This window comes from Pyxicephalus adspersus, chromosome 2 (assembly GCF_032062135.1).
Source record: "Pyxicephalus adspersus chromosome 2, UCB_Pads_2.0, whole genome shotgun sequence".
Lineage (NCBI taxonomy): Eukaryota > Metazoa > Chordata > Amphibia > Anura > Pyxicephalidae > Pyxicephalus > Pyxicephalus adspersus.
The window spans coordinates 24370245-24390557 of NC_092859.1; the positions used below are offsets into that span (position 1 = coordinate 24370245).

General features: G+C 40.4%; 2 protein-coding genes across 12 annotated transcripts in view; one reads left to right on the plus strand and one right to left on the minus strand.

The window, feature by feature from the left end:
* CACNA1C (calcium voltage-gated channel subunit alpha1 C) overlaps positions 1-11082 on the minus strand; it is a 235327-nt gene extending 224245 nt beyond the window's left edge. For 6 of the 11 annotated variants that reach the window (XM_072400025.1, XM_072400021.1, XM_072400024.1 and 3 more), the window contains exon 1: positions 10763-11081. In XM_072400025.1, the coding sequence (XP_072256126.1) occupies positions 10763-10901 (139 nt within the window). In that variant the 5' untranslated portion in view covers positions 10902-11081. Of the gene's footprint in view, positions 1-10762 lie in introns of all 11 variants that reach the window. The other 5 variants (XM_072400027.1, XM_072400030.1, XM_072400028.1 and 2 more) reach the window with 2 other exon arrangements.
* Positions 2093-19710, plus strand: DCP1B (decapping mRNA 1B). Its single transcript, XM_072400034.1, has 9 exons — positions 2093-2374; positions 3340-3380; positions 4722-4849; positions 13362-13428; positions 14065-14197; positions 15288-15419; positions 15922-16662; positions 17204-17422; positions 19421-19710. Exons 1-9 carry the CDS (start codon positions 2234-2236, stop codon positions 19502-19504), a joined length of 1686 nt encoding a protein of 561 aa, XP_072256135.1. The 5' UTR covers positions 2093-2233; the 3' UTR covers positions 19505-19710.
* The last annotated feature ends 603 nt before the right edge of the window (positions 19711-20313 follow it).

Genomic DNA, 20313 nt, shown 5'->3' on the forward strand with positions numbered 1-20313 from the left:
AAGTTCATAATGCTCCGCTAAAGTATTTTTATTACTTTGTGAATGTTTTTGCAAATTGAACTTGTTGATTTTACAAGGAAAGCCCTTAAACTTGGCTTTGTCACCAAAATTACTGGAGAAGTCATAGGGGTTGGTGGGTAAGTGAAACAATGGGACTGATTTATTAAAGCTCTCCAAGGCTGGAGAAAATACACGTTCATCAATGAAGCTGGGAGATCAAGTAAATCTGGAATAGATATCTTTAAAAAAAAAATGTATTTGTTAGCAAATGTTTTCAGTTCTGGACCAGAACCATTTCAGGTTTGCTGGATCACCCAGGTTCACTGATGAAAGTGTATCCTGTCTAGCCTTGGAGAATTTTATTAAATCAGGCCCAATATGTAGTGTTTTTCCTAAAGCGAAAATGTGGTCTTCATTTTCAAACCCACATGCCGACTTTTATGGGACATTGCTAAATCAATAAACATTGATACATTGGATCTGATTTAGTAAAGCTCTCCAAGGCTGGAGTTGATACACTTTCTTCAGTGAAGTTGGGTGATCCAGCAAACCTGGAATAGATCTGGTCCAGGATTGAAAACATTTGGTAACAAAGAGCAAATGACTTTTAGGAAATCAATTCCAGGTTTGCCGGATCATCCAGATTTACTGATGAAAGTGTATCTTTTCCAGCCTTGGAGAGCTTTAATAAATCAGGGCCATTGTGACCAATATTACCGCAGACTTTTTTACTTTACATAAAAGGGCGATCAAGACAGAATGGGAGCGCAAAGCCTCTCGGGATACCTATGTCACGCATCCCGGGAGGCTCCGCATGCTCCTTGCCCGAGATTAGGGCATGCTTTCTTTAATGGAAGAAAAAAATTGCTGATCTCATGCATTCTCAGTGATCAGAAATCTTTTCCCCATCTACGTCACCCAATCTGGCGCCTGCGCAGTGTAAGATCAGGTGACATAGGAGGAAGAACCAGGAAGAAGGAAGAAGCTTGGCGCTTCCTCTGCGCCGTGCCGTGCCAAACGAAACCTCCCGACAGATTGATGGATCTGCAGGATTAAAGATGTGTTTTTTTTTTTTTTTTAGTTTAGTTCCGCTTTAAGGTGGAGTATTAGGGGAAGTTTTTGTAACTCAAAGTAAAAAAAAAACTGTATGGGAAAATCGCAAGCTTTTAAAAAAGATTGCCCTTGGGACATTTTGGTTTATATGACAAAAATTAAATTTGTGCTGCAAAATGAACCTTGTAAAAAAATATTTTAGTGGTTTCCTGAGATCTGAACTTTTCAAAGTTTCCTCCATGGTAAAATGGCAGAGAATGATTGGTGTAAAATGATATAATAATGTACAAGAAAGAGAAACATACATTGAAATAATTAATATACCATATGGAATAATAAATATGAGAGGAACACTGTGATCAATGATTATTATATAAAGTAGTGCAGGCTAATGAATGAGATATATAATTACATAAGGCCATGGGATTCTTTTAAAGGGTGACCCTATCTCAGGAATGTGCTCTTGTGTTGTCACTCCAATATAGGAGTCTACTCTATAGGAGTCTTTCCATGGAGACTACAAGTGACACGCATTATGCAGACATGGTCCACTGTTGTCACCATCAACAAACCCACCCTAAAGCCCAGTACAGATGTCTCTGGATACAGTGGTGGCATAGCTAATAATGGCCGCTGTGCAGAACTAATATGGGCCCTCACTGAACTGATGATGGCTGAGAAGGGTCCGGGGCCCTGAGACTACAACCATTCATGTCAGGTGACATTTGACAGGTGGGCACGCCTCTCTCCGCCCACAGCCCAGGTGATTATGCGCTTAGTACCGCCCTCGGGACACGCCTTACATAGTATAACGCACAGGACACGCCCACCCTGTGCAGGACACGCCCCTCCCGCTTAAGATACCCTATAAATACATAATACAACGCAGGAATATACAGCACAGGGCGTGTCTTGCACAGGGTGAGGCGTGTCCTGTATACCTTGCAGGGCGTGTCCTGCAGGGTGATAGTGGGCGATACTAAGCGCGTAATCACCTGAGCTGTGGGCGGAGAGAGGCGTACCCGATGCGCATCTCTCCGCAGGGAGAGGGCGGGGCGCTGCTCGCCTATTTCTCTTAGAAACGATCCTTTCCTTTCCACTTGGTTGTCATGACGACGCCTTTCGGCGCTCCGCTCTTTTCCCTGTTCGGCGCTCTCTTACGCGTGTCTGGCTGGGGAAAATGGCGGCCTCCGGCGGTAGTGGTGGCCCTCGGGATATCAGCCTGGCAGCTCTGCGTAGACAAGACCCGTACATTCAGAGTATCGTAGACGTGGCCAGCCAGGTTGCTCTCTACACTTTTAGTCCCCGGGTCAACGAGTGGGTGAGTTCCCGCCGGCGAAGAAATCTAACTCCCCTCAGAAGGGTTTATATGTTATTATGGAGTATAGAAGGCACCTCCAGTGCAGTAACCATAGGCAACCATCCTGTGCTGATAAAGTAAATGCTAAGTTGGTTGCCGTGGTTACTGACGAGCCTCCCCACAGACACACTGTTATTATACATTGATAGAGCACTGACATATTCCATAACGCTGTACAGAAAACACTGAGCCACTGACATCAGTCTCTGCACCAGAGGAGCTTACACTCTAATGCCCCAGCCTTCCATAGTCTCATGCATTAGGTGTTCTGTAATCCTATTTACTTCCCCAGCCTTTGGATCACTTTGTCTGTCATGGGAACTTTCTAGTAAGGTGAAACATTTACAGAGGGTAAAAAATGGTTTATTAGTAGATCATACCAAACCCAGCACCCCCCATCACACCGATTCATGTGTGGGGTGTCATGTGGTGGGTCCAGCACTGCTTCAATAGTGCCTCCTATTGTTCACACCCATAAATACTTCTTGTTAAGTCAATCAAAATGATAAATATCAATCTTAGTCAAGTGTGTGTGTGTATAAAAATATATATATATATATATATATATATATATGTATGTGTGTTTTATTTCTTATGAATCTACCTAGAAAGCAGCAAAGGGTGCAATATTCACCTTTTCAACATATTTCCTGTGCTAGGGTGACAATGCTAAGTAATCATCCTGTATCTATAGAGAAGCAGCATTGTCAACCTAGTACATTACTATGGGACCCCCCCCCCCCCAACTCTATAATTTATAAGGAAGGTGTTCTCGAAGCCTCATACAAAGCTGGGAACACTAATCACAGGAAGTTAGTAGCTCACCCGATTTCTGTAAGGCTAACAAGATTGTTAGATTACTTGTGCCATGAAAAAGTTGTTTGGTTACTCATGTGTTTTTTTTGTTTTGTTTTGTTTTTTTATAGGAAAAGACAGAAGTGGAGGGTACATTGTTTGTGCACAGCAGGTGGGAATGATGTTTTGTATGTCATATGTTATTTGTAACCTTTGCAGTGAGCAGTCATCTAATTGTAGGCCACTATATCTCCCAGCATTCTAGCTGCTTACAGGCTCAGATGTATCAGAGAAATGTGTATTCTTACTTTAGTCTTGATGTGGCTTATGTGTAGACATGTGCAGATATTCAGTATGAAACTTTGCCCCTGTGCAGAGCTTCCTGTAGTAAAGACTGGCTGCCGGCGCTCCCTCTCTGCCCTGTGCGGGGTGGCTGGCCGGCGCTCCCTCTCTGCCCTGTGCGGGGTGGCTGGCCGGCGCTCCCTCTCTGCCCTGCTGCCCTGTGCGGGGTGGCTGGCGGGCGCTCCCTCTCTGCCCTGTGCGGGGTGGCTGGCGGGCGCTCCCTCTCTGCCCTGTGCGGGGTGGCTGGCGGACGCTCCCTCTCTGCCCTGTGCGGGGTGGCTGGCGGACGCTCCCACTCTGCCCTGTGCGGGGTGGCTGGCCGGTGCTCCCTCTCTGCCCTGTAGCAGCCCCTGTATTGTGACCCAACTCTTCAGTAACCACCCAAAAACAGCCGGGTGGTGTGCCTAGCTAAAAGGGCCTGGGGAGAACACTGGTTTTTACCTGTCTGATTGCCACCCAGCTGTCAAGTTTGCTGAGCTGTGCATGCAGCAATACTAGTTTCCCAGCACGTGCCTGGAATAAATGAACTCCTGCGCACCATCAGCACGGCCAATAAAGATGGCCAAAGATGTCTACAGGAAGGAATATGGTGAGTAAGCTACCTAATTTTAGGGTCCAAAACATTAAATAGTGACCCATTCCTCATCTTTGCCACATTTTGCTAATACAATAAAAGTAATAAATCACTTGTGGAAGCAAGTTTCCAAGGTATGTTTGTGCAACCCGGTGGAGGGTGACACTATGAACAGTGAGATCCTGGGTTTGTAAAGTAATCCTGTTTTCTTGTTAAAAGATGCTCCAGCACAGTTTTGAGATTTGAGATCCTGAGTGTTTCCAGGATCCCGCCTAAAGGATTGTGAAGTCATGCCTGCCTAGTTGCTGTTGCAGGAAGCCAGATATTGGGTATATTAGTTAATATATATATATATATATATATATATATATATACACACACACCTGATTGGCTTGTCCATCAACTTTCTATGAGATGATTCTTTACAAAAGTCCCCTGTCTGTCAGTTATGGAGATCGCAGCAACTGTTCCTTCTTTTTGTCCTGTATGGATTGTATTGTGGGCTAGGAAGAGATAACTTACATATATCTAAATACTTGCAGCAGATCATCAAAGTGAATGTATTTCTCATTGCTTCTTTATATCACATTCCTGCAGATCTGCCTCCCCCAAACATGGCTTTACTATCATGAACCGTCTAAGCATGGAAAACCGCACAGAACCCATAACAAAAGATCTGGATTTTCAGGTGCAAGATCCCTTTCTACTGTACAAGAATGCCCGATGTGAGTATGAGGCCAGCCTATCAAATTGCATTTCTGTTTTTGGTATATACACCTAAAGCTTATCTAAACTAAAGAACATAAATTAAATATATTTCAGCCTTTCAGCTGTGATGGCTGCATTTGTTTTCTATTTTTTTTTCCTTTATTCCCCATTGTACTGTATCAGTGGAGGTGCAATGTTGTCACCTTAGGGCAGGACTGCAGAAACCACTTCCTTTCCTCATCTCCATAAGACAGGCAGAGAGCACAGAAGTTTTCTATATTTTTGACTGAATCAATTTTTTTCTCTTTTGCATTAATTGGTCGGATATATCAAAATGATTTTGTTGGTGTTTATGGACCTAAATTTAAGTTTGTCTCTTTACTGTTTAGCGTACAAAAGTGTTTAACAAGACACCAATCTTTCTAATATTGTGAACCTTTCATGGTCTGTTTATTGTTCGTTTTTTCTATATATTTACAGCAATTGTAGTTTGTAGAAGATAAATTATTACAAAAGAACTTATCCAGAGATATCCATCATCTTAGAAGTACAATAAGAGCTGGCGCATTTTTCACTGCAGGATGATATATTGTAGTTGGATAAACAGGTAATAAGAAAGATATAAGTATGCATTGTAGGACAAGTGTGTTGTAATATAGGTTTGGGTCCAAGGCCAATGAGTTAGGTAATTTTTCTTGGAGGGGGTCATCAGCAGCAGCTTTCACATTTCTGTGTCAATCAGATCCCCCAACAAAGGTAATCTCTGGATAACCAATAACAGGTTGTCATTACCCAAGAAGCACAGCTAGATGTCTCCAGGACCCTGAGCAGCCCTCCATCACATCTTGTGTATTTACAGCACCCCTCATCCCTCCAGTAGCCATGTTCTAACTATTGATGTAGAAATTATCCTTTTCAGAGTTGAATGCTGATGATGAGCTACCACGGATCCTTTCTCCCCCGCACCCACCCCACCATTAGCTGCCTCTGCTTGTGTGTTGGATCTGTTACTGTTAAGACACAGGCCTAATGACTTGTGGATGTTCAGCTCAGCATAGGACAGCAATCAAAGCGATCGATATGGCAGCATTTACAGAGGGAGGATTCTTCCAGCTGAGATGTAACAGAGATGATGAGTTTAATAAGTGTATGGAAGTCCAGACACCAAGATCTCGTATATTCTCTAAACTTTCAGCTTAAAATTTAAATGTCATTTTAAATAGATCTTTTTGGAACGTGTAGCTTTTTATATAATGCCTGCTAATCCTGCCATGATGATGGTTCTTGTTGATGCACAAATGTCCCTCCTGTATATCACTTTGGGCATACAAGTTTCGCACACATTACACAGGCACAGACCATAAAAATGTAGACACCTTTCAATGCCATTTGTTTGTTCTGTGCTGATCACATAAACAGAAAGTAATATTTCTGGTCTGTAAAATTTTAACGCAAAAACCCCTGACCAACTGAACAAATACAAAATATTTTACTGGATTCTTTTTAGATACTAGTATTGCTTAGTGTAATTTTGTCTTTAAAGCTGAACTCCAGCAAGAAATAATAAATAACACATTGTTTTCAAAGTGTATATGTTCACCAGAGCTCAAAATGGGAAAGGGACAAACGGCACATTGTTCAATCAGTTGTGCTGTAGTGCTTACCATCTGACATGCTAATATGATAAGAGCTCAGGAAGAAGAACTCATCAGTTGTCTTCTCCCTACACTCTTTGGTCTCAGGCTGAGGAAAGAACAAGACCTGTGCAGGACAGAAAAATCAGGTTTCCTGCCAGATAAGGCTGAGCTGTGTGGCAGTACTGTGTAAATTTGTGGCAGGTAAAACCTCTCTCGATTGTATAATTCATCTTTGTATTTAGCAGTTTGTCTGGAGTTTAGCTTTAAAATTCTAAACAGAACGTCAACTTAGTTTTTACTGCAGGGACTGCTCCTGGGAGACAGACGCCCACTGACAGCAGCAGAACCGCCCCATCCAGGGATCCACCAGCTGCCTTGCGGAGTCACAGTTATAATTATTGAAAGCAGGAATTAAGTATAGGGGAATACACCAAGACACTCGCCCTGTGCGGCTCAAAATCATTATCCAGTATCTCACTGTGAATGCAGAACCCCTGTCACATAATATATGTTCCTCAGGATTTTACAGACACGCAGTAAATTGCTACTTTAAAGGGATGTGGACATTCTCAACCATTTTAATATAATTTAAAGTGGACGTTTTGTATTTTTGCAAATCACATGATCAATTGCCTGATATATCACGCTATACAGGAACTGTAAAAATGTTTCAGAAAAGCTCCAGTTTTTATCATTTAACATCCATCCTTGAACTTCAGTCTGGGGTTATGCCTAGGCTGAGATGATGTCATTAGTCTGCTGCAGGCAGGAGGAAGCATTTTCTCAGTCTTAGGCTATGTACATGGGTGGGAATAATCTGACATGTGTCAGATTATTCCCACCCGATAATTGCCTCAGGGCTGATAACGGAAGAGAATCTGGCATGTGCACGTCCGACGTCGCTCATGAATCCGTCCTGGCGGATCCACAAATTACAAAGGATGGTAATGGAAATAAAGGGGAAAGTGCGCCGTGGGGTGCAGCTCCGGTTCAGAGCTTTGTTTATGCATCGGTCAGTCTTTTATCATTGGAAAGGATCGAAAAAGATCCCCAGTCGTCATAATGGGGGGTAACTTTGATCTCTAATAGAAGTAATGACCCCTGGAAGTGTTACACTGACACAATACTGACCATGCTGCACTGCTTTATTAGTTCTTTGTCAGTGATAGTCTGCTAGTCAGGTAGGACAAACTGAAAGAAAGACATGTGTGGCTCAGCTCTATCTCAGCATTTGTTGGCTTTTTGTGCAAAGAGTGACCAGTAAGTGGATATCCACAATCTGATGCAGTAAAAACATAGATACATGCAAGAATGTGAAAGTTATTAAAATTACTTTCTACAGACATTAAAAAAAATATTTATATTGGCTGAAAATTGTGTGTATGTAAATTTGAATAAACCAAACCACCTCTCTGTAGGAAACTGGATGATTCATTATTAAATGGATCTTCTTAGTACATACATGTCAGAGTCCTACAGCGTGACAGAATTTATTTGCACTTTCCTACTCAGCAAGTTGAAGAGGCACGAACAATTTATTTATTTTTATAAGCTGATGTGAAAATTGCTGTGAGGTGTCCTGGGAGAAGGAATGTACAGAATTGTACACAGTGTAACATTTTAGTTTCTATCCTCTACATTAAAGTAAAAGCAATCCCACAATGCCACACAGATTCCTTTAAAAGCCAATTAAATATGTCAATTAAAAAAAGAAAATATTCTAAACGCTAAAAAAAGGATAAACGCTAAAAAAAGGATAATATTACATACATGTGCAATCAAACTTAACTAGGCATAGTATTCCCTGACATCAGTCCATTAAGTCTGGCCAGAAAAGTCTTCTCCTCTAGTTAATTGTCCTAATAGGTAAAGCCCGGTGTGTATTCAGTTTAAGTTGGATAAATACATTCTAATCACATCAAAACTGAACCTGCTCAATGTCTTACAGATTTGGTTTGTTTGGAAAGCAGTCGCAGCTTGAGTAGAAAAGCCTTTCCCCTGCCACAGTGCTGGAGGAAAGTGCCCTTGCTATCAGTGTAGAAGCAGTGGACTGCACAGGTCTGCACATTGTCTTGCTAAGTCAGAGCTTTTCAAGCAGTGGGAAGCCTGAGCTTTGTTGATCGAAGAACTACAGGTCAAACTTAGCAGATGGATATTGAGCCCCGCTGCAGACAAATAACAAGAGTCCTTTTCTACTGTGTGCTGGCGGTGGCAAGTTTTTACTACTTCCTAAACTAAACAAACAGTGGGACTTTGTACATAATTTGTTTTTTTTTTGGGGGGGGTGTCAATGTCCCAAACATAACTCTAAATTTATATTTACTTGACATAGCAGGCACAAGTATTTTTTTCAGCTCCATTTCTGTCTAAAATGCCATGACCATCCCCCCCCCCCCCCCTCTGTCTTCCTGTCCCAGAAACTGCAGCTCACTGTAAGATGGTCACAGTTCTGTCCATTCAAAAAGAAGTGGCCAGGACTGGATGTTGCCAGGTGCTCACTGACAAGCTGCAGTCCCGGTCTGTATTGAAAATGATTATAGCCAATCCCCTTGCAGCATTTTGTTCCACTGTAGGGGCAGGCTCACTCCTTCCTGCAAATCATGTGATCTGCACATCTGGCACCTTGCCTTCTTAACCAGCACCTGCACATTTGACAGCTGACAGCAGTGAAGCTCTGATTCATTCCATATGGGGCTGCCGCAGGGAGATGCTACCATGCGGCGGTTCCTGGCGTGAGTAAGCTGTAAGCATACGTAAACCTAGCCTCATGGAAGCAGGGGCAGCCTACAGGAGGGTGGGAGTGCTCAGAATTCAGCATTAGATGGACTTTAATGACAAGAACAAGAGGTCTTTGTGGAACATACCAATAATGAAATGCTGCAGCACATATATTTTTATTTTTTTTTTGGTAAAAGGTGCACAAATCCATGTATGGGTACCCTTAGAAAGAAGAAATTGTGCAGCCATAGAATTAAACCCTTTTTTTGTTTACATGTAATTATGGCTTTTACTGACAGCAGAGCCCCCAGCAGGATTCAGATGTCACAAGGCACAGAGCAAGCCCGCACAAAAAAATGTTAGGCCGAATACACACACAGTTCCTAACTGATTTCTTGATTTTCAACTTTGACAAATTCCCAGCATCCTCTGATTACCAGTTCTGATGTATGGAAATTTTTAAGTGTAATTATCAGCTTCAGGAATTCACTTTACATGGGAAGTAATTATTTGGACATGTCAGGGAAGAGATTGTTGGACAATAGGAGACAACTATGGAAATCCAAGCTGTAGTCTGTAATCTAATGGAACTGATGGGATGTGTATCCAAAAGGGAAACAATTCAGACGATTGGTTGTTTTGAAAACATCCAACATCTGAATTCCCTTACTCAAACTTTATATTCCAACTTTATATGCCTGTCTAAACATATCTAGAGTTAAGTATCCCCTCTTAAGCCTAAACAGAACTGTAATATGTTGCAGCTTATCAGTCTCTAAATGTAATAGCTGTATTAGTAATATTATTCTAAGCTTTATTTTTCTTTCTTGTTCTATCATGACAACACTGAATAAATTGTATCTATGCAGAATCAGAGTTGTCACATCAGAGCAAGACTGGAGAGCATCCCCCGCCCCATCCTCCATACACTAACATACACTTACATTAAAGGGGAGTTTACAGATCAGAATTCAGAAAGTTAATAACATTGGTTTTAGGTCAATAAAATGTTACAAGCACACTTGATCAGGTTCAGTAGGTATTTTCTGTGCTTTCAGAATAGCATGAGCATGGAAAACAAATGCCACCACCAAATATAAGGGCTAGTATGCTATACAATTGTTCCTGGGTTTAGAAACACTTTAATGTACAGGTTAAAAGGTATGATTTTCAGAACTGGTTCTTAATATATAAAAAGACATTGTTCTTAATATATTAAATAACAGTTTATGTGTAAGTTTTCCTTGAACCACCCTAGTTTTTTTTTTAAAGGTAGGTTTGTTAATTTGAGTATTTCAAATAATGAAATGGAGCACCAAACTAAGCAGAATACCCCCTAAGGGGTCATATTTTAGGTTCTGAGGGACAGCTCTACCTTTTTCCAAAACCATTTTGAGCATCCCGCTGTAGGTAAGGAAACCTAGAAACACTATTGGAAAGCCCAGGCAGCAGCTATAAAGCAATTTAGAACTCTGCAACACATTTAGTGCCACACATGGTCAAAAGAACATTAAAACACCAGTTTCACATGTCTGTCATATATCGCCAAAAAAAACGTATATAATTACACCTTACCTCCTGGAGCTACATGAACATAGTCCATCTCCGTCTCGGAGACAACGTTGCCCTTCCAGAAGACGCTGGGCCGTGGAGCCATGTCCTTGGGCATAGGCTTGTAAGAGGCCGTGGCCTGACGGATGAGTGTGTGAAACATGTTGGTTTTTCTTTCTGCCCTCGGCACTTCATACAAACAAACCTCAGGCTTTCCTCTCCAATGGAGAGCAGAAATGATTCTCAAGTTCAGTAGGATTTGGCAGAAGCCCCCATGCCTTGGATATCGGGCTCACTAAGTTTTCTGTAATCTGCTTCTCTAGATTTCTAGCTTCCTCTGCCCCCTGCTCAGCTCCAGTCCTGTCTAGTGGAGTTTTACTGATTATGACTTGCAGGGAGATTGACTTTGTCTGGCTGTCACTCGGCCACTTCACAGTGTCAAATATGCTCCTGTATTCTGTCTCTGTCACCAGTAGCCCCGATAGAAGCTCTCATGTTGTAGAGAGAAGGGTTTGATAGCAGCGTCCTACAGGGCAAAGACCACTGGCCCGGGCAAGATTGGCTTGGAGAGTAGCAAATATGGATATCTTACCAGGTGTTTTGGTCACCGTATGTGTTGTGAATTTTTCTGATACTTTGGGTAAAAAAACAAATCCACAAACTAAAAGGATGGTAAAATTTTATAATATAAATGTAAGGGAAGGCAGATGTTGATGAACAATACAGGTTCAATACAGACTACTAGCAACCTAGTGTTATTGGTGGAATGTTAAGGGGGAAAAAAGCTGAAAATTGAGAAAACTAATACAGCCATCATATCTGACTAGTAACTGCAATCTTTTACATTATTTTATTTGTTTAGGTAGCCTTTGATTTATTTCTTTAGTGTCACCGAAACATGAGAAAAGTTAATGGCACCCTCGGTCTGGGATGTGCTATTCGTTAGTTATTCTGAGGAAGCCTCATCTCTGGTTTTTTGACCATTGAACCTGGAGCCAGAAGTAAACTTGGCACCCTATCCAGTAGTGTACCACCTGGGAAATTGGACCAGGGGATGCAGCAGTAAGTACATCAAATGGCATATCCCAGATAGGGAGTGACTTGTCCTCCTGGCAGGAATTAAGGAGAAATCACCACAATAGGGACACGGACAGAAACAACAGTTTGGAGATTGTCAGCCCCAAAAGCTGCAGTTACTAAAGTAATATTTGCATATTCCTGCGATATTATTCTGTCAATCATAAAGGTTCCATTTCTGAATGAATTGTGAAACTGCATGTTCCCTGACATTGTAAAGTATTGATTTTAATACTTTTTGGATTGTTGACCTGGAACAAGCATAGATATGGGGAATTCTGAAAAGTTTCCTCTGAGTCCTTGACTTGATAAAGTCTTTGCAAAGGGCGTCACCAAATCAGATCTTCCTTTCCTCTTCATCCTTGTTCACAGCTGCCCTCAATAATCAGAACTTCCAGGTATGGAGGAGCAGTTAACCAGCTCCCCTTGACTGTACCAAGCAATGTCATATGAGTGACGTTGTTCATCAAGTCATGTGCAGAATTGGCACCAAATCTCTCCATGTGTACTAGGCCTTGGGTGGCTATTTCCAGCATTCTGGATAAAAACAGGTTTTGTTTCCGTGGTTTTCAGTGGCCAGCAGTTATTATATCTGTTTTTCACACTTGTTATCCGAGTGCAAATGGAATTCGTCCTCCAGTGACTGAGTCCTCCGCACGCCTAGTTCCCGGAGTGTGGCAGAAATGGAACAGCTATATTTCTGTCTGGCTTGGCACAAGGTTAGGGGTGCCGATCTGTTAGAAAGAAACCCAAGAGATAATATTTGACATGAGACCGATGTTTATAGATGACTCAAAACTGCAACGCAAGGGCACGTGTTATGTGCTGATACCCCTATACGGTAAATATGGTGGAGCATTCACATTCTAATCCCAATTTATAAAGTAGCCATAGTCTGTGCTGCCATGTCAGGGGTAAAATAAGAAAATAAAAATAAGAAAAAAAAAAAAGTAATCTTCAGCTTGTAACTTTTAAAAGTAATCTTCTTTTGTTGGTAAAATTACTGATTTCAGAATAATCCCTAATGATGAAAAAATTCCTGCCAATGGTGTTCTTTTTCAGGTACTTCCTGTGATAAGGTGACAGCTCTGTGATCGTTTTCAGGTCCACGCATTAAACAGTTACCCGTCTTTATATTTTGAACTTTGTAAAGAAAAATTGAATAAATGTAAATGGTCGATAAAATTTCATACAAGCTTTAACATATAAATATTTAAAAAGTCAATTCCTATACTTTTGCAGCTCACAACATACTGCTTTCCTTGTAGCAGCACTGTCAGCCTGCTGTGTAAGCCACTTAACTAATGGGCAACCCAAAAGCAAACTGAAGGAGCTTTCAAGGCAGGCTGACAATGCCGCCGGTATTTGCTAAGCAGTGGTTTAGCGTTGTCAGCACGCAGCAGGACGGGCGGCTTTTTAACAGATTCACAGAAACAGATTTGCTTCAGGAAACTGTATACAGTGTGGTGTGATGCTAAATATACTAAAAATATATATTGGGTTTACAAACAAGTTGACAGTTCTAAATTACCTTTCTTCATTGCAGTTTGTATTCATGGGATTTGGTTCTATGACAAAGAAGAATGCCAAAGAATTGCAGAACTCATAAAAAAGTAAGGAAATAATTTTTTTGTTTTATCAATTTTGGAAACAAAAGACAGAATATTTTAGAATTACTCACTGGATTTGTGAATTGCTGTGGCACCCCAGTGGTGAACAGAAGCTTTGGGGTAAATCTATATATTGGTTATATATATATATATATATATATATATATATATATATATATAATGAAAATACCTCTCCATAGGGAGACAGCCATCAGTTAAACAGATCCACAAGACATTTGGTACCTCGGAATTATTCCACAGTGAGAGAAGTAATTTTAGAACTGTTTTTTTTTTTAAAGTTGACTTTTTTTTACTGTATCAGTTATTAATGTATGATCTGTGTAAAGTGCTGTAGCTGGTTACCATTTTGCATTTCATTTTGAAGCCTGTTGTATTTAGTATCTATTTGCTTGTTATCTTTTATATTTAAAAAAAATTGGAATAATGTTGTTTTTGTTTGCACTAAAACTAAGTTTAATGTACTTTGTATTGATAATGTAGCCTTGATAAACCGTTGTTCATACATTGAAATAACATGGAATGAACATAGCAGTTTTCTGCTCTCTGGTTCTCCAATCTATAAAGTCACCAGAAGGCCCTCTCAGAAGAGTCACTATAATAATGTGTACTGTCCTTCAGCTTAACCCATCAGGAGCAGCTGAAAGCACAACAAGCTGCCAACATCGGGCTGTTTCCCATGCCGAATCATTTAGCGGGACAGGAAGTGGACATCTTGAAGATGTTAAATAAGGCAAAAGATGAATACACAAAGGTGAGCAGTGAAAAAAAGTGTTCAATGGTGTCCTTTTTTGTCCTTCTGTTTTTTTTCAGGCTCAGGGCAGCTGTAATATGCTGGAACCTCCATCCCTTTTTTTGGGAAGTTTGGAACCACGAAAAACCTGTTTCAGGAGGACCAGTGGAGAGCAGAGTTCTAACAGAGACCCCTGATGTCTCAAAAAGGAGACTGTTATACAGTACTATCACATAAGGGGTCTTTTTGCCACTATTATTATAGTAATGAAGTGATGTATATAAAAAAAACATCAATATTACACTGGACCTAATTTTCGAAAGCAAAGGGCTCCTATTTCAGCCCATAGGGACATTAAGTATGCTTCTATGATGCACACATATGTAAATGACAATTGTGTAGAACATCTTGCGTACATGAGTGAATGCACACCGAAGTGAGAGGAATAACTCTGTTATGTTTTACCCTAAATTAGTGAGCTATAAAGATTCAGGCAGTGGGTAGCACTTTTATATTTTACACATCAAAAGTTAAGTTTGTGTTCACTCAAATTTGATTTTGTTGTTTACTTAAAATCTAGTTTTAGCAGCGCAAATGTGTGACATAAACATTTGTAACTACCATTTTCTTTTTATTCTACATGCCCTCTAATATTTGGATGGGTAAGGTGACTTGAGCATAAAATGTGTATTTAATTTGTGTGGAAAAAAAGTTGCCCCAGCAGTGAAAGGAATAAAGCAAACCCATACTTTGTCCTGAGTGGGCTAAGCACAGATGGTGTTGGGCTGTTGCACAGCAAAGGGGCCAATCTTCTGGGTGTTCAATTCTACAGACTCTGGACCAAGGTGGTTGTGTATTTCCTTTACCTGGCTTATTGTTTTTAGGCATTGTTAGAATTGGTCCAATCTACAGAGAACATACATACATATTTAGTCACAGATAGTTATCCGGTTGATAGTATGTGCCGAAAGTTAGGTATACAGGATAACTATATAAAGATTAAAGATGTGTGTAAAAATTGTAACTGCAAAGAAAAACAAACAGTTTTCAGAAAAAATAGTGTTGGTATGCTCATGCTTGTTCCTTATTTTCTCTGTTTCTCATTATATAGTGCAAGCCGTCTTCAGAGCCCAAGGCAATGACCAGTTCCTCAGCTATCCACAGTAACCCCAACTTGATTAAACCCATTGCAGTAAAACCCAGCGACGCATCACAGCATGTAAGCAGCTTGCAGCAAAACAAGGTAATGTACACATAGGAACCAAAATTTCTAGAACTTCTATTTATGATCAGTTCCTCAGCTATCCACAATAACCCCAACTTGATTAAACCCATTGATGTGGGTTCCATGTAATGAACAAATTACATTTATGATTTGCAAGTCCATCATAGTGAAACCCAGCGACTCATCACTGCTTGTATATAGCACAAAGCAAGGGGATGTATAAATAGTAATGGCCACTTCAAGAACCTCCCATCATACTTTGAGCCTCTTTTCTTACTTAACAGAAAAAAAAATGATTGTCTTTTCTCATGTTTGTGAATGGCACCCACCACATCTTCCACATTACTGTAGTATGTAGTGATGGGAAAATCGCAAATGTTACCACAGCAGGAATAGAGGTAAAAAAAAAAAAAAACATTCAGTGGGGGCACCTCCTTACCTATGCTTTGATCCATGTACATATATGAAACTGTGATTGATAAAGCATGAGATAACAGTATGTAAATATTGTTTTTTATAGTCTGAAAATCCAAAGCCCCAGCCTCTTTCGCTCACTGATCTGTTTGGAAAGGCAGAAAAGAACCTCATAGAAGGTCAAGACCCCTTCAAAGTCCGTCCTACAGTGGTCCGTTCCTTGTCGTATGAAGGACCAGGTCGACAATATGAAAGTGGAGTAAAGGAGCTGTGTCCAGCAATTAAGAAGCTGATGGTGCGTGGTGCTGACCTTCTACCAGTTTCAGAGATCCCAGAAAACCAAATTGGGAGCACCCATCCACCTGGAGATGTCTCCAAAAGCCTTTTCAGGCCGATAGAAGAGTTATTCACTGCACAGGAGTCTAATAGCCATAAAAGGCGTCCGCACAAACTCCCCAAAACTCGCCCCACAGTTCTCCACCCTGAACCAGGTGTGACCTCCTCAAACCATTATTTCAGTGGGCCAATAACCAGCACCACAATAAATACCCCAACACAAATTAGAGCCAGTGCCCCACATCAATTTTATGATGACTCACAGCAGAGCCAAAATACTTTTTCACATATACCTTTAATGCCTCCTACCTCCCAACAACCCTCTGCACCTGGAACCATCTCTCCCAATGATCTGCTGAAGAAACTGAACCTTGTACGCCAGGATCAACAGTACCGGGCTAACAGCAAACCAGCATTGGCTGCCAAGTTCCCGGTCGTCTCTCCACCAGCTGTAACTAATGCATGGGTAGAGAACTTATCCCAGGTAGAAAAGTCCATTCCACTGCTCGAGGTAATATAGTACAGCATGTTTTAGTGTTTTTGTTATAGTTTTTTTTTTTTTTTTTTTTTTTTTAAATCAAGTGATTTACTAATAACTTTCAATATTCGTAGAGTCACAAATTGGCTTGTGCATCTGTTCATGAGCTTAGAATTCTGTATTCCCACAACAGGTAAACCTGTGAAGTGACAACACCACACAGTGCTTGGCAGGATTACTAGATAACATTTTGCAGATTGCTAGACCTTAAATAATTGATATTTTATGAAAAATTTGATGGTTACATAGCCAAGTATATGTTTACATTTTGGTTTTGGCTACCCCTGACTGTGATTGGACAGTGATGGATCAGCAGCACACTTATAAGGTCGTCTGTTTTCTTCTGAAGGAAAGCTTCCATGCTTTCTGTGCTGACCATCCCTATCACAGTCTTTCAATGCAAAAGAATATAGAGGACAGTCCTCTGCATATAGTTTTTAAATGCACAAAAATGTTTACCTGTAAAGAATTGGTAATTCTGAACAAGTATTGAATCTTGTGATCTCTCATGCAGGTTCTATGCCCACAGCAGATCCCAGCCACGTTTTCTCTCTTACCTCCTTTGGTGTTTACAAGCACGCAAAAGGCAATGGATATGACAAAACCTGCACTCCCTGATAATGACGTGACTGCAAAACTCCCCCTTCCCCTGTTCCCCGCTAACAGCGTCAGCAATCAGAGCACTGTACTGACCAAAACTCAGCTCCGTGACACCCTTCTGCATCTCATCCAGGTGAGGGCACATCAGTCCTAAGTGCTGTGATTGTAATAGAAATTTGCACATTGTTTTCTTAAAATATTGTAGATCTGCTTTTTTTTTTTGTTTTGTTTCAAAGTTTTTGTTGAAATTTTCAAAAAAGTAAACAATAACATTACACAACAAATTGGCATAGAATAACAGAAAGAGTAAAAAAGGGGGGGGGGGGGGGGGGGGAAAAAAAGGGGGTTTAAAACAAAAGAAGAGCGCCAACCAGTAACCAGACATCAGTAGAATTAACATATGAGGTCAAACATAGTTAAACACCTCTTACAGAGTCTAAATACTGCAGGCAAAAAATATAATACAAATAAGTGTAATAGTACATAAATAGCGTTATTCACAGATTTAAAACTTGTGTGGTATACAGGCATATCACGTTTAGAGTAAGATCATAAAGGTTGGTGGGATAGAGGTAGCTTTTCACCCCCTTTGTAAACATTTAAAATTAAAATTGAAGAAAAAAAATTTAGAAAAATAGGAGGTGGGGGATAAGGAGTTAAGGGTTACACAAGGTTGTTAAGTTTGTTTATGGTGAACTCAAGGGGAATAATATAAGCTTTCTAGTAACAAGCAATGGTTATCCAAGCAGGATATATTTAATTAGACTAGTTAACTGTTTCGGAGCTATATCCTCTAATTGGGGGTGAGGGGGGAGCACACTATTTTATTTGGGATGTTTACCTGCGTGACAGAGAATATTAAGTTGAAAATGCAGATCCAAAATCTCTGAACCCTAGGACATCTCCAGCAAGCATGGAGTACAGTGCCAGTCTGACCACATCCTCGAAAACAGAGGAGAGACTGAGGGATTGGCTTTATGGATCCTAACTGGGACCAGGTACCATCTCCTCAAAACCTTATAATTGGCCTCTATTATCAAAGTGTTCAGAGATATTTTGGAAATGGACACTGATAGATCCTGCTGTTTTTGGGCACTTCACTTCCAAATCTGACTGCCATTTATTCATATAGGAAGGTTTCTTATCGTGTGAGAAGTGTTACATACTACCGAGATCCTCCCTTTGGATCCTCCCTTTTTTTTTCAAATCCTGTTCTCTGATTGGGTGGTTTCAACCCTTTAGGTTGCATTAAATTGAGGACCTGATTTATTGATTATGGAAAATTTCTCTATATGGAAGGGAGAAGGGTTAGAATAGCTTTGCCATTAAGAAAATTCCTGATTCTGAAAAAGCCTCCTTTTCGCCACCAAGAGAATTGAACTGGTTCACAACCTAAAAGAAATTCAGGATTATGCCATAGAGGAGTATATGGAGCATTGGGGAGTGCAGAAAAATTATTTTTTGTCCATCCCAAACTGAGAGAGCATATTAAAATGAAGGACAGAGAATTGCAGGTCTCTAAGAGAAGCAAATCCACATAAGGACCTTGATAGGTATTGAGGGGCAGGCCAGGGCCTCCAGGTCAGTTCGCTGTGGTCTTGGATGCAGAATAGTAGTTTGGCCTAACGCTGCGATTTGGGCTGCTCTGTGGTATAACATTATGTTAGTTACACCCAATCCTTCCAATTTTTAGTAGTATATAATGTAGTTGCATTATTGTGGTGAAGAAATTTTATGAATTTGTTTTGGATATTCCTTAAGACCAGCCTGTTAAGAAGTTTTTAAATTGCCTTGGTGTTAGTCCGGGTAGCCTTTCCTAGGTAGCCTTCATGAAATCTATTGAAAAACCTTGCAACAGCTCTGTAATACTCCATAGTGATTTGCCTTCCTCTTGATTGGCCGTGTGTATAGATTTCTGTCTAAAGTATACAAGTTTTCTAGTTTGTTTATCTTTAGTGGTTTAAGTCAACTGACTTTTTTTCTGCCTAATTATGTTACTAAAGTGGTGTGTAAAACACTTGGTGCAGAGACTAATGTGACTGGCTCAGTTTTATCCATCACTGCCTGATAGGTCATTACTATGAATATGTGTTATAAAGTAAATTTTCTCTATTGCTGTCTTCCCTTACAGAATGATGAGAGCTTTTTGAACACCATCTATGAGGCGTACTTCACCATCTTGAATAAAAGGGGAGCTCCAACTGGGATGCATTGATTCTTGTGTTGGGAGTATTTTGAGGCTGCAGTGAGTGTGATGGATTTTATTCCCATGTTTTAATCACTCTCTCTGATAGAATGCCTAAGAAATTTCACGACAAAATGTCCATTGAACTCCTAGCTTTTGAAGGAACGTAAAGAGCTAAAGATTGTTTTTATATTTTTCTGCATCTAGTAATAATAGAAATGTTTTTAATTCTCTGAGAGCAACAACTTTATTTTATGAAATCAAATGCTGCCAGTTGATTCTGGTAGGTTGCTATAATCTGCTGCCTTTGTTAAATATTCCTCTGTATCTGAGACAGGGTACTGAAGAGTTTTTCTGCACCAGGACAGATTTTTAAATTGGCCTTTTAAGATTTTTTTTTTGTTTTTTTTTGCTAATGACCAATTCGGGTTGTGTGTTAATCAGCAATACATAAGGGGTAGCTAGTCCGGTTTAGGTGGGTAGGGACTTACAACTTTGCTGCATTTGAAAATATTGGCTGCTTTAATGGTGGGAAGAAGAGGGAATTCAAAGGTTTTAAAAAGTTTCTGCAGGGAAAGTTTAACTTTATTCATTCAGAGAGGGCTGTTCATTAGCGTTCTCAGCACAATAACTTCCTTTGAAATGGTAAGGATTGTTTGAGGTCTGAGCCTTGATCTTACATTACAAAACCTCATCCTACTGTCCCTACCTCAATTTCGGCTGCAACCTCCTCTAGTTTACCCTTGTGTTCCTGAAATTTTGGGCAATGGCTCCACCTGCACAGTGAAACCCTATGGATTGCAGTGAGATGCTGATGTTATTTCCATTGTGGAATTACG

What these genes read in the sequence shown, in the direction of transcription:
- DCP1B (XM_072400034.1), top strand. Translation starts at nt 2,234, where the DNA reads ATGGCGGCCTCCGGCGGTAGTGGTGGCCCTCGGGATATCAGCCTGGCA. An exon ending in CAAAAGATGAATACACAAAG is followed by an intron (nt 14,198 to 15,287) that starts GTGAGCAGTGAA and finishes CTCATTATATAG; the next exon opens with TGCAAGCCGTCTTCAGAGCC. An exon ending in CCCTTCTGCATCTCATCCAG is followed by an intron (nt 17,423 to 19,420) that starts GTGAGGGCACAT and finishes CTTCCCTTACAG; the next exon opens with AATGATGAGAGCTTTTTGAA.